Here is a 14,424-nt window from a genome sequence, read left to right as displayed (position 1 = left end):
ATAATTACAAGCCAGGTATTAAAGTACTTGTATACTATTATCATGAGTAGTACAAAACATTTTTATTCATTTAAAAAAATGTTTTAAATCTTACACAAATATTTTATTTTTTTCAGGCCTGCACTATTTGCCTTCACTGCATATACTCCTGCTACATCACAATGAGTTAATAAACCTTGACGCAACAGTAAAAGAGTTAAAGGGAATGCTAAATCTGAAGACCCTAAGTATTAATCTGCACTTTAAATGTCCATAATTTAAAAGTGATAACACACTATTTCATGTTTTGAATTTAAACTAGATCAGTGTTTTTAACAAAACTGCTTAGATGTTCCTGAAAACAAGACTAGATCTTAATCTCTTTAAAAATACATTTTAAAAAGAACAATAGGTAGAAAAAACTTTTGTGAAATGATACAGTATGAAAATGACAAAAGTGACCCAAAAGAAGTGTTACACGTTACATCTGTGTTTTGGGTTTTTACCTCAAAAGGAAGTTTTGGCATTTATTATATGATTCCACTTGTTCATATAAATGTCCAGAATGGGCACATTGATCAAGATAGCAACACTGAGAGGTAACTGCTTTTAAATAGATTAGTGTTTAACCCAGGGTTGGGGGATGAGGGTCTGTGGAGTGATAGCCTGGCATTTCTTTTTGGGGTGATGAAAATGTTCTGAAATGGAAGGTGGTAATGATTGCACATCATGCAAAATACCAGCCTGGATGAAGCACAAGCTGGAATCAAGATTGCTGGGAGAAATGTCAATAACCCCAGATATCCAGATGTCACCACCCTTATGGCAGAAAGTGAAGAGGAGTTAAAGAGCCTCTTGATGAAAATGAAATGAGGAGAGTGGAAAAGTTGGCTTAAAACTCAACCTTCAAAAAGTGAAGATCATGGCATCCAGTCCCATCACTTCACAGCAGATAGATGGGGAAACAATGGAAACAGTGACAGACTATGTTCTTGGGCTCCAAAATCCTTGCAGATGGTGACTGCAGCCATGAAATTAAAAGATACTTGCTCCTTGGAAGGAAAGCCATGACCAACCTAAACAGCATATTAAAAAGCAGAGATATTACTTTGCCAACAAAGGTCAATTTAGTCAAAGCTGTGGCTTTTTCAGTAGTCACGTATGGATGTGAGAGTAGGACCATAAAGAAAGCTGAGTGCCGAAAAATTGATGCTTTTGAATTGTGGTATTGGAGAGGACTCTCAAGAGTCCTTTGGACTGCAAGGAGATCAAACCAGTCCATCCTAAAGGAGATCAGTCCTGAATATTCATTGGTAGGACTGGTGTTGAAGCTGATGCTCCCAATACTTTGGCCACCTGATTTGAAGAACTGACTCATTGGACAAGACCCTGATGCTGGGAAAGATTTAAGGCAGGAGGAGAAGGGGACAACAGAGGATGAGTTGGTTGGTTGGATGGCATCATTGACTCAATGGACATGAGTTTGAGCAAACTCTGGGAGATAGTGAAGGGGAGGGAAGCATAGCGTGCTGCAGTCCATGGGGTCTCAAAGAGTTGAACACAACTGAGTGACTGAACAACAACGATTGCACAATTCTGTGAATATACTAAAAACTATGAATTGTGTATTTAAAATTAGTGAAGCCTATCATATGGAAATTATATTAATAAAGCTGACACCCACCCACCCCCCACAAAAGAGCATATTTTAATGGAAGTTTTCCATTGGGTAAACCACAAACTTAATTCATAGATAACCAGGAACTGGCCTCAGTATTTGGAGAAAGTGTGAGATGGGTTGGAAAAATAAATAATACACAGTTCCTACTCTCAATAAGCTTATAGTGTTGAAGAGTAAATAAACTGGTACATGATGGCAATTCAGAACAAATGTTTCTAGGTGGACCAAGGGAAAAGAGTCAGAGCAGTGAATGGGTTTTCAGATTTCAGAGTTTGAAACTTCTTTCAGTTCAGTTCAGTTCAGTCACTCAGTTGTGTCCGACTCTTTGCGACCCCATGAATCACAGCACGCCAGGCCTCCCTGTCCATCACCAACTCCCGGAGTTCACTCAGACTCATGTCCATTGAGTCGGTGATGCCATCCAGCCATCTCATCCTCTGTCGTCCCCTTTTCCTCCTGCCCCCAATCCCTCCAAGCATCAGAGTCTTTTCCAATGAGTCAACTCTTCGCATGAGGTGGCCAAAGTACTGGAGTTGCAGCTTTAGCATCAGTCCTTCCAAAGAAATCCCAGGACTGGTCTCCTTTAGAATGCACTGGTTGGATCTCCTTGCAGTCCAAGGGACTCTCAAGAGTCTTCTCCAACACCACAGTTCAAAAGCATCAATTCTGCGGCGCTCAGCTTTCTTCACAGTCCAACTCTCACATCCATACATGACCACAGGAAAAACCATAGCCTTGACTAGATGGCCCTTTGTTGCCAAAGCAACGTCTCTGCTTTTCAATATGCTATCTAGGTTGGTCATAACTTTCCTTCCAAGGAGTAAGCGTCTTTTAATTTCATGGCTGCAATCACCATCTGCGGTGATTTTGGAGCCCCCAGAAATAAATTCTGACACTGTTTCCACTGTTTCCCCATCTATTTCCCATGAAGTGATGGGACTAGATGCCATGATCTTAGTTTTCTGAATGTTGAGCTTTAAGCCAACTTTTTCACTCTCCTCTTTCACTTTCATCAAGAGAAACTTCTTTATACAGTGTCAAAATATAGATATTTTCTTTCCCCCCTATTTATTTTGTATTATTTTCTCAGAATTGCCTGAGACAGTGCTTTAAATATGTGTAAACTGCTGTTGTTGGTGGAGGTCTTGATCAGATCAAAACATAATTATTAAAGTTTTTAAATATTTTCAGTGTTGATTAGTTATAGCTACTGTAAGGAGAAATTATTTAAGTGCTTATAGGTAGGTTCTTAAACTATTAAGATTACCCTAAGTTCATGGGAATTCAGTGCTTATTTTTGAGATGTAATAAGGTCTATTAAAGACTTATCAGGATTGACATGCATATTTGTATCTGGCCCTTCTGTGCTGAACAGGTGCTTCTGTGATTAAGAGACTGGTTATGCAAGATCTACTCTACCTTACCTTCACTTTTCTGTAAAATGGGCTAATAGCTACCTCTCAGAATTGCTTCAAATATTAAACTAATTCTGTAAAATACGTGGGCTTTTTTTCCTTTCTTTTGGCTGCTCTGTGTGGCTTGTAGGATCTCAGTTTCCTGACCAGGGACTGACCCCAGATGTAACAACAAAAATATTATTTTACTATGGATTGTGTAAAGTTGGATAAATTAAGATGCACATGGTCTAGAAATTCTGCTTATTGGTAAAGAGATTTTTTTTAATTGACATTTTAAATAATCATTATAATAACATGTTTGAATGTTGAGAAAATACTTTCTTATAATATTCTCATTTAAATCTTCATAACAATCCAATGATGTGATTAGCATGATGTGATTAGAATTATTCCCTCTTTAATGGTAGAAATGCAGGGCTCAGAGCTTTAACTAGACTACTATGGAATGTTAAAACTTAAACTCATACTGTGCTTCTTTTATTTATCATTCATTCATTCAATAAATATTTATCATGCATTCACTGAGTGATACTCTTCTAGATGGGGACATAAAGGTACACAAGAAAGACCCCATCTGGATCTGTATGGAGCTTACAGTTTTCTAACAGTCAACCTTTGTATTTCCCGAAGACCTGAGGTGCCTGAATGCAAAACTAATTGGACAATTTGCCAAATATAAGAGCTCGATAATTTAAGCAAATTTATTTTACAAGGCAAGATTTGGAGGTTAGCAATCAAGGTTGCCATCATAGTCAACAAAGTTATGCCCTAAACAGAAGTGCCTGGTGGGGGCAGGGGATGGACTGGGGTGTGAATGGAGTCTGAAATTCAATTCAGTGCCTGCCTCCCATAGGAAGCCTCTGTGTGGCCACAGAGTAGTGTCAGCCCTGAGGTGGGGTGCAGGAGTGCCTTTTCCTGCTCTCTGAAAGTCTATTAGCTCAGCCTGGTAGTGTAAGGTCCATACCATTGCCTGTCACAACATTTTAAGTGACCTCTACTTAAAAATCATAGTGATGTAATTCATTATATAAATTGTTATAACTGAGAATCTTAGAGGGATTTTTTTTTAATAGAGAAAATGGTGTGTATAATTGCCCCTCCCCCCAAAAAAAAATTTCTGAAAAATTTTAGTACCAAATATGCAGTTTGAACCCTTACCTCATTTTGGTTAAAGATATTATATTTTTAAAAAATGTTGGCATTTACTAGCTACTCAGCATTTGGTCCCATCACTTCATGGGAAATAGATGGGGAAACAGTGGAAACAGTGTCAGACTTTATTTTGGGGGGCTCCAAAATCACTGCAGATGGTGACTGCAGCCATGAAATTAAAAGACGCTTACTCCTTGGAAGAAAAGTTATGACCAACCTAGATAGCATATTCAAAAGCAGAGACATTACTTTGGCAACAAAGGTCCGTCTAGTCAAGGCTATGGTTTTTCCAGTGGTCATGTATGGATGTGAGAGTTGGACTGTGAAGAAGGCTGAGCACCGAAGAATTGATGCTTTTGAACTGTGGTGTTGGAGAAGACTCTTGAGAGTCCCTTGGACTGCAAGGAAATCCAACCAGTCCATTCTGAAAGAGATCAGCCCTGGAATTTCTTTGGAAGGACTGATGCTAAAGCTGAAGCTCCAGTACTTTGGCCACCTCATGCGAAGAGTTGACTCATTGGAAAAGACTCTGATGCTGGGAGGGATTGGGGGCAGGAGGAAAAGGGGACGACAGAGGATGAGATGGCTGGATGGCATCACTGACTCGATGGACGTGAGTCTGAGTGAACTCCGGGAGTTGGTGATGGACAGGGAGGCCTGGCGTGCTGCGATTCATGGGGTCAGAAAGAGTCGGACACTGCTGAGCCACTGAACTGAACTGAACTGAACTGAATTATATTTGTGCAGTAATGTCCCCAAATTAAGTTTCTATAAGATTCATTTGCAATCACAGAATAGACTCAGCTCATTAACTAAAATGAGAAATCCATGTATTTTCAAGTGTTAAGAATTTTGTCTTTTCAAGTTGTAAAAACTATATAAAATGCTAAAATGTTATTATTCCACTTCAATTACTAGTTCTTTAGAGGGTGAGAAAATAGCCTGGAGGGTAAACCTCTAGTCCATTTCAGCACTGCACCCTCCACTGGCATTTATGAAGAGAACTGCCGAGAGATTGCCCAAGATTGCTCCCATGGCTGGGAGCTTCAGGGAGGCCTAAAACTGCTGCAGAGTGTGAGGTCCTGGAAACTGGAATTCCTGACTTCCAGGCTGAGTCAGGCAGGACACACCTTTTCTCTCCAGGCAGTCTTCCTTTCCACACCCTTCCTCTCTTGCTCCATTTTCCTCTTCCCTTCTCTCCTCCAAACTCTTTCTAAATCTGTACTGGTGTCGAAGACCTGCTTTGTGGCTGCAGACTTTCACTGACCTTCAGCCTCCCTGCCTCTTTGCCTACATGGAAAAAAACATTCCAACAGCAACAAAATGCTGAACCCATTCTGTTTCTAAATCTTTAGTCTCCCCATTTCTAATTGTCTCTGTGTTTCATGAAGCTCCACTATTAGAAGGTATATTTGGATTCCCACATTCCAGAATTGTTAAGACTTGCTTTCCTTGCAGTCTTTAAGGATTCACCATTGGAGACAGGAAATGCCCCTTCTCAAAGGTGCGATCTCCAGCTTTTACAGATTCTGATCTTAAGCATATCCTGTCCCGCCCTTCCCCAGTTGGCCGCAGTCCACTGCTGATGGCAATAGTCAGGGAGTGAAGAGGGATGCTGAGAGGTCATTGTGGGATCATGGTCTCAATGGTCTCTTTATTTATTTACTTGGCCAAGTCAGGTCTTAGTTGTAGCACACAGGGTCTTCATTGTGTCTTGTGGGATCGTTCCTCATGATGCACAGACTCTCTAGTTAGTTGCTCCATGGCTTGTGGGATCTTAGTTCCCTGTCAGCTACAAATTGGTGCTTGCCAAGATGGTTGCCAACGACTGAACAACCAGGGCATTTGCCATGGCCATCAGAGACTAAACCCCGCACTGTTGACCTTCAACACCCCCTGAGAGAGTTCAGGGTGGAGTAAGGCACTCTGTGCTTCAGGCAATCTTGTGGGACAGGACTTTAGATAGAAGTTTTAGGAACAGATTTTACGATCCCAATTCTTGCATCTCCTCATATCTAGAAAAGCCCTAAATTCCTTCATGGTGACATCAGGTCCTAGCAACAAACTTTTTCTAAAATGAATGCTTAATGGTATTGAACTCCCCCTTCATCAAAATCCTCTATATTGACCTTCTCCTACTACCTCTTTGGAGCAGTCTCTTAGAGCTATCTGCGGTGCTGCCTCCCGGGCTGCAGTCCTCATTTTGCCCCAAATAAAACTTAATTTGCAACTCTCAAGTTGTACATCTTTTTAGTCAACATGATCAAGGATTGACCCTATGGCCCCTGCATCGCAAAGCAAATTCTTAACCATTAGATCACCAAGGAAGTCCCTCAATGGTTACTTTATCTGAGACTCTTTACCCTGAAATGCCCCTCGAGGTTAGGACTACTTCTCCCATACAATGCAGTAGAACAGTCCACTCTATTAAAAAGCCAGCTGGATCTTTTATTGCTATTTATCCTGAAAGAGCATCCCTCACTCTCTTAACCCCTGGTTTAGTTCAAGTTTGTCTTTCAAAAATCAGGTATCACTTCCATATTCAGGACAAGCTGTGACCCAGAGATTTTAGTTGAAATGGTAACAGTGGAAATTCTGATCTTGTAAATAACCTTGAGCCAGAACCTCTGTCTGATTGTTGACAGCTAAGCTTGGAGAAGGCAATGGCAACCCACTCCAGTACTTTTGCCTGGAAAATCCCATGGACAGAGGAGCCTGGTGGGCTGCAGTCCTTGGGGTCACTAGAGTTGGACACAACTGAGCGACTCACTTTCACTTTCATGCATTGGAGAAGGAAATGGCAACCCACTCCAGTGTTCTTGCCTGGAGAATCCCCAGGACCGGGAAGCCTGGTGGGCTGCCGTCTATGGGGTCGCACAGAGTTGGACACGACTGAAGCGACTTAGCAGCAGCAGCAGCAGCAGCAAGCTTCCTTCCACAGGCTTCTCTGTACAGACACAGATGGAACTGCTTTTAACTTCTCTATATCATTTCCTCATCTATTAAAATGAACATGCTGACACATTATTAATTACATCAGCTTTCTTCAAAGATGATCTTAAAAATATTCAGGTTCATTTAAATGGGATTTTACATTTTGCTTTAAAAGTTAACTGGTGCTAATTATTTAGATAAATTTTTTTTTCCTCTTCTGTTTCCATAAATAGCTTCACACATGTGACTCATGGAGCTCAAGCTTGTGCAGTAAAGTAGTAGAAACATTTTGATATATTATTGGGTAGATGTAAATTGCTTAGACTCAGAATCCCAAATTAAGATAAGCAAGACAGTGCTGGCGCCATCAAGGTGTACTCTGTAAGTAGCCTAGAGGAAAGGTGGATTAAATAGTATTAACCTACTGAAAGTGAAAGTGTAAGCAATTTCACTTCATAGTTCCTGAAAGAATGTACCCATACATCATAGAAGGCTTTCAGAACTTTCAGACACAGGAAACTGATATCATATCTTTGAAACTTTATTTATGGTAATTTTAGTAGCATCAGTCCAAAACTCATAAATCCAAAATATTTAATGCTTGATAGTATGGAGGGGAAAAAAGAATTAAAAATAAGATTGCTTCCTTCTAAAATTTGAGTAAGAAAAAAAGTGAATAATAAAAACAGAATAATTTTAAATTATTTAATTCTATTTTTTAAAGTTAACTTAGAGACTGAGAATAATAGCCCAGTTTTCTGACTTGCTACCACTTAGATTTTATGATGAGATGAATGTTGAACCACAATAAGCACGAGCTTTTAGTATTATGACACCTTTTTAACAAGCAATATTAGTAGATCCAAATTTGGTGATTCGTTTAGCAAAAGCCAGAAGTATTACAATACATAAATAAGTTAGTTAACCAAGCACTAGGAAGAAAACCAAGAGAAGGAATTAAATAGTAATGTTCTCAGAGGGAAAACAGACTATGAAGGGTATCCCCAAAGTAAACGTCATTGTAAGATGCTTGTGCATTTTCCACTAACATCACATGCAAAGGCAGACTCTGCTCCTAGCTGCTACAATGTAGGACAGGGTTATGAGGTGTCGGATGTGATTCTCCAAGTCAGTTACCACAGAGCAGCCTTATGCACAATAGTGCGTGTGAATTTTTCTTCCTCCTAAACTCTCATTAAAAACAACAGTGCTTTGCTTTTATATTCTTGAAGGTGATCGCTTTCTTCTTTTTCTGGCTGAAACTACAATGCATGATCACTGTGGATCTTTTTAAATCTGTCCTTATTACTGGTTTAATATACATCCATTCTATTCCCCATCCTATAGTTATAATTATTTTGTTATGTTAAATTCCTTGTCTTTTAAGATTAAAATTCAAACCAGTTTTGTCACTTAAGAAATCTTGAAAAATATCCATTTTATTTTTCCTCTAGTTTCCCCCAATACATACATATTTCCTTTCTTTTAAATTTTCTTGTTGCCCCTGGCTCTACATTTTCTTTTACGCCTTTCCTCGTATAACTTTTGTTTATTATGCACCAGGTGTCTTCCATTGCCTGCTTTAAGTCCCTCTAAAGCTCATGTTTTCCACAGGGAATAGCTATATATAACGATTTTATTAGCCGGAAAAGTTAGTGTTTATACAACAAATATCAGAATGTTTTATTTCCTGCAGAAAAAAGCATGCAGATAATTAGCTTCTTCAGTTTTTATCTAAACAGTTTGTTTTTCAAGCATGCCCTCTGCCCCTGTCTTCTTTATGTTGCAAACTCTTCTTTATAAATATTAATCAGTTTTTTCCTGGGTTTCCAGTGCTTAATACTTTCATGCTTTTATCAAACTTAGTATTCTATAAATAGTCAAATGCTACAGCTAAATGTACATTAAATGAGCCTCATTTTGTTGAGTGATATTTGTACAATAGCTGGAGCTCTTTCTGTTACTGCCATCTAGTGGTTCTCCTCACTAGGTATATTTTCCAGAATCATTTTCTAGAAATTCCATGTAGGCAGAATCCAATAGCTAAAGATATCCAAGTGAAAATTATAAAAGACTGTATTGAAATAACCCTGCTTAATATTATCTAAAGAAGGAGAGGGAAAATATTCTACCTTTTCTCTGGAAAATAAAATACAACTTCCAGTTGAAGATTTTTTAAATGTTGATGCATTTTTTAAAATCTTCTGATGCCTAAGGGATGTCATGAGAGAAATGCCAGGAGTTCTTCTGCATTAGCATGCCTCCCACCTCCAGCAACTGGATTAGCGAGCATGGTTCTTTAGGTATCCTAGCACCTCCACACAAGGAAATCCGAAGCCCCCGTGCTTGGCCAGAGGCATGCGGGGTGCAAAACCAGCATCTGTTCACCTCTGCTCCTGCTGAGACCTGAAGCTGCTACTGGCTTTACATATTCTGAACTAGGCACAATGGTGGGAAGCCAAGAAAGAAAACTCTATTCAAACGGTGTACCACATCTCAGCTCATCTCCTCACAGACACCAATGTGACCTTTGAGAGGGGAAGAAGAGAACCAAATGAGCAAATCCTTTAATAAAGAGCAGCAGCAGGAACCCTCTTTTATTGCTGTTCAGTTGCTCAGTCATGTCCGACTCTGCAACACCTGGACTGCAGCACACCAGGCTTCCCTGTCCATCACCATCTCCCAGCGTTTGCTCAAACTCACGTCCACTGAGACAATGATCCCATTCAACTATCTCATCCTCTGTGGTCCCCTTCTCCTCCTGCCTTCAATCTTCTCAGAACCCTCTAGAGCTGATATTATGTTCTTCCTTTACTGATTAATTTATGGACATGTTAAAAAATTTCCCATTTGTGGCAGATTTGGGTCACAGATACATCCTCAGCACCTAGCACAGTTCCTAAAAGATAGTAAGCATTCCAAAAATTTTTGTTGAATGAATGAATTTAACAGATAGAAAAAGTAAGTCCTGCAATGAATAGGTAAGGTTTTGATGAAACCAAAAGTCTGTGAAGCAGGGCTTCATATATACTTACGTTTCATATTAATCTTGCGATTTTTCTTATAATGTGTTAAATGAAACTGATTTCAAAATCTGACATCTTAATTTGGCTTCTTTGTTTGCAGCTCTCTACCAAAACCCTTTATGCCAGTATAACCTGTATCGTCTGTATATAATCTACCACCTTCCAGGAGTCGAGTTGCTTGACCGAAATCGTAAGAGCATTTCTTCTTGAAGAGAAATATTGGAGAGCCAGTCTTATAACTCAGTGGTTTAAAATGCTGATGATCTTTGATCTTTGAAAATAACTGTCTTTGTAAATGAAAGTTTTTCAATTATTTATTTTTGAAATTTTTGCTGAATGAAGTTTGCTCTAGTTTAGGAGCTTGTCTGTTGACGACTTCATAGGAAAGACCATCTAACAGAGCCTGGAGAAAGGTCTCCTTTTGATTCTAGCTTTGTCAATAATACATGTTTTTCCTTATTCTTTTTTAAATTTTTATTTTTTTTGTCAGTTATGTATTGAATACTCATTCGCTGACCCCCTGGCACTCTTTTAATTTTTTATTTCAAAAATGAGACAATTGGACTAAATCTCTTAAGGCTTAGCCTATTTAAATTCTAAAAGTCATATTCATATGTGAAACAAATTGCCAGTCCAGGTTCGATGCATGACACAGGATGCTCAGGGCTGGTGCGCTGGGATGACCCAGAGGGATGGTATGGGGAGGAAGTGGGTTCAGGATGCGGAACACGTGTACACCTGTGGTGGATTCATGTTGATGTACGGCAAAACCAATACAATATTGTAAAGTAATTAGCCTCCAATTAAAATAAATAAATTTATATTAAAAAATAAATAAGTCATATTCTTTGAAATTCTGCAAGTATATATGCATATATATATACTAAAACATGTAATCAATCATAACCTCTTTGTGATATATTTTTAGACATTGCAGACAAACTAGTATGTCTGATTTGTATAAGCCACAAAAAAATAATCAACCTCAGTGCATTATATTTTACATTTTTTAAGGTCTCTTTTACCCATAAGTGCTATTTACCTACTTACCTACTCACCTTTCCACAGATGTGAACATTCTTAATCATTTGTAACTGAGTAACTTCTTAATGAGGATATATTAAAACCATATGTTTATTCTTCTTTTTCCTCATAGCCTTGAGGAAAAGAAGAGATGTAGCACAGTTGTAATTTCAATCATCCATGGTGATGCATTAGAATGTCTGGATGAGATAAGATAGATCTGTGCCCTGTGACATGAGGGACATATATTGAGCTTGTAAGATTTAGGAATTAGCTTGGTAGAGTTTTTACAAATTGATTATGACAGGATGTTTACATACAACGTAATTAGGACAAATCCATTTTTGACAGAAATTCTATTTTTTTACTCACTCTGCATATAATGCCATGCAATAACATTGCTTTTTTGCATTTGTCAGAAGTTACAGAAAAGGAAAGAAGGTCGATGATTACGCTTTTTAACCATAAAAAGGCTCATATTGTTCAATCAATAGCATTCAGAGGAAAAGTTGATGCCTCATGGGATCCTCGATCACCATTTAAGCAAAAACCAGCGCAGAGAGTACCTTCAGGTATTTTGAAAAAAGAAAAAAAATGTAATTAAAACTGCACAAGCTTTTGGTTAATTTGATTATAATAACTTCAATTTACAGTAAGCTAAGCACTTACGTACTGAAATATTTTTTAATTTTATTAGCCTAATTAAGTATGCAACCTTCATTTGTGTATATTAAATTAAATAAGATAATGTGATAACAATAACACATTGACGTCCACACCCCAATATCTAGCACAACATAAAGGGCTCAGTGAATAAGCTGCAATTGCTACTATTATCAATGACTCTGGACAATTTCATGAATTAAGGCTATACGTTTTTGATAATATAGAAAAATATTAAAAATAAATAAAGATCATTGCAATTCCTGCATCCAGAAATAAACATTGTTATTTGGTTGTACTCTCATACACTGTGATCATATGTGATCATATGTAAGTATAACTTGAATATCTTCAGTAATGTATTCATTAGTTGGAATTTAACTTTCTTGTATGTAACAGAAATCCAACTACAGTGACTTAAGCAAATAGAGCTTTACTTTACTCACACAACAAAGAGTGTCCAAGGTTAATATAAAGTTAAATGATGTTTTCGGTGTTTGAGAATACATCTATCTTTTGTTCTGTGATTCTTAATCTGCTTTATGGTTGCCAAGTGGTTATTGTACCATCAGGTATCACATGGGGAGATGAAAAATGGTGCAAAGACAAAAAGCCTTTTCCTCATGACATTTTGCCAATGAGACAACATATATTTGAAAAATAACCAAATAGATTCTCTAGAAACAAAGGGGAAAGATATTAAATTGGAAAATAGTTTTGAAGAAATTACCCAGAATGCAACATAGAAAAATAAGCAGGTGATAAGGAGACATTTGGAAATAATGTTTACTTCCTATATAAATTTAGTAATAAATGTTGTAATCCCACAGGGAAAAATAGAGAAATTGGGCTGAAGGTAATGTTTGAAATGGTAATGGCTGGCAATTTTCCGAATTTGTTTAAATGTTATAAATCCTTAGATTCACCAGACACAATCAATTCAAAAACATAAAAGACATAAAGCAGCAACAAATATCCACACCAAAGGCAAAATGAGGTTAAAATAGAGAGAAAATTGTAGATTACCTACAAAAGAATAATTTATAGATTTACAACACACTCAACTGCAATTATGGAAATCAGAAGACAGTGATCTAATACTTTTAAAATACTAAGGAAAATAAATAATCAACCAAGAATTCTGCAACCAGCTAAATTATTATTCAAGAATGAGCAAGATTAAAAAAAAGGCAAAATCAAAATGAAAAGTCAACTTTTTATCATGAAGTTTTTCCAACAGAAATGGTTGAAAAAATATTAAACACTTATACATGTCCCTATATATTCAACAATTAATATTATACTGTATTCACCATCATCTATGGAGAAAGCAATGGCACCCCACTCCAGTACTCTTGCCTGGAAAATCCCATGGATGAAGGAGTCTGGTGGGCTGTAGTCCATGGGGTCTCGAAGAGTCAGACCGACTGAGCTACTTCCCTTTCACTTTTCACTTTCATGCATTGGAGAAGGAAATGGCAACCCACTCCAGTGTTCTTGCCTGGAGAATCCCAGGAACAGGGGAGCCTGTCTATGGGGTCGCACAGAGTTGGACACGACTGAAGCGACTTAGCAGCAGCATGAGGCTTTACTTCTTATGTAAACTCAAAAATATCAAGTATTGATGAACCATTTAAATGCTTCAGTAGCAGACATAATGAAATTTCCTTCCTAAATAATTTGGCCTGTAAATTTAAAAAATAAGGACATTCTTCTATAAAGCCACAATGCCATAATCACACCTAAGGAAAACAGTGTATTTATATTTAATTTTTATATGTTATTTAATATATAATCCATATTCAAATTTCCCACTTGTTCCAAGATGACTTCTACAACTGCTTTTCCAAACCAGAGTCCAGTCAGAGTTCACAATTATGTTTGGTTGTTGTGGTTCTTCATTGTTGTTTAGTCGATAAGTCGTGTCCAGCTCTTTGCGACCCCATGGACTGCAGCATGCCATGGTTCCCTGTCCTTCACTTCTTCTGGAGTTTGCTCAGACTCGTCCATTGAGTTGGTGATGCCATCCAACTATCTCAGTCTCTTTTAATTTAAAATAGCCTCCATTGTTTTCCCATGACTTTTTGAAGGGACCAGGCCAGTTACATTATAGAATGTCTTGATTTGTATGATTGTTTCCACAGAGTATAATTTGACATATTCCTCAATCCCCTATATATCCCATAGAATAGGAGAAATACCTGGAGGACATGTTCTGGATGCAGAAGGCTATAGTGTAGAGCAATGATTATCAAAGTGTAGTCCCCCAAATCAGCAGCAGCATCAGTTAGTAACTTGCTGCAGATGCACATGCCCAGGAAGCTATGTTTTAACAAGCCTTTCAGGTGATTCTGATGCATACTCCCACTAAGAGAACAACCAGTGTAGAGGCAAGAAACAAGTTTTAGGATCAGATTCTCCTGGATCTAAACACCAGCTCTGCTAGTAATTACACGTTTTGTTTTGGACATGACTTTGCTTCAGCCTCCTGATTTTTAAAAAGCGGATGATATCTTCTTTTGGCTGTCAGGATGCTTATTACACAAAC

The 14,424-nt window shown here is 38.0% G+C and overlaps 1 protein-coding gene across 11 annotated transcripts in view; it reads left to right on the top strand.

The window, feature by feature from the left end:
- The window catches only part of LRRC72 (leucine rich repeat containing 72), an 80,768-nt gene that overhangs the window by 51,952 nt on the left and 14,392 nt on the right, over positions 1 to 14,424 (top strand). For 10 of the 11 annotated variants that reach the window (XR_015162878.1, XR_015162877.1, XM_086397531.1 and 7 more), the window contains 3 exons: positions 117 to 227; positions 10,291 to 10,380; positions 11,633 to 11,785. Coding sequence is in view for 9 of the 11 variants with exons in the window: in XM_086397531.1 (XP_086253657.1) it covers positions 117 to 227; positions 10,291 to 10,380; positions 11,633 to 11,785 (354 nt within the window). In the remaining 2 variants the exon portion in view is untranslated. The remainder of the gene's footprint in view (positions 1 to 116; positions 228 to 10,290; positions 10,381 to 11,632; positions 11,786 to 14,424) is intronic. The other variant, XM_086397534.1, reaches the window with a different exon arrangement.

Source organism: Bos grunniens, chromosome 4, assembly GCF_055505025.1.
Source record: "Bos grunniens cultivar Pamir isolate PY7600 chromosome 4, Bosgru_T2T1.0, whole genome shotgun sequence".
Taxonomy (NCBI): domain Eukaryota; kingdom Metazoa; phylum Chordata; class Mammalia; order Artiodactyla; family Bovidae; genus Bos; species Bos grunniens.
This window is presented reverse-complemented; position numbering and strand designations above follow the sequence as displayed.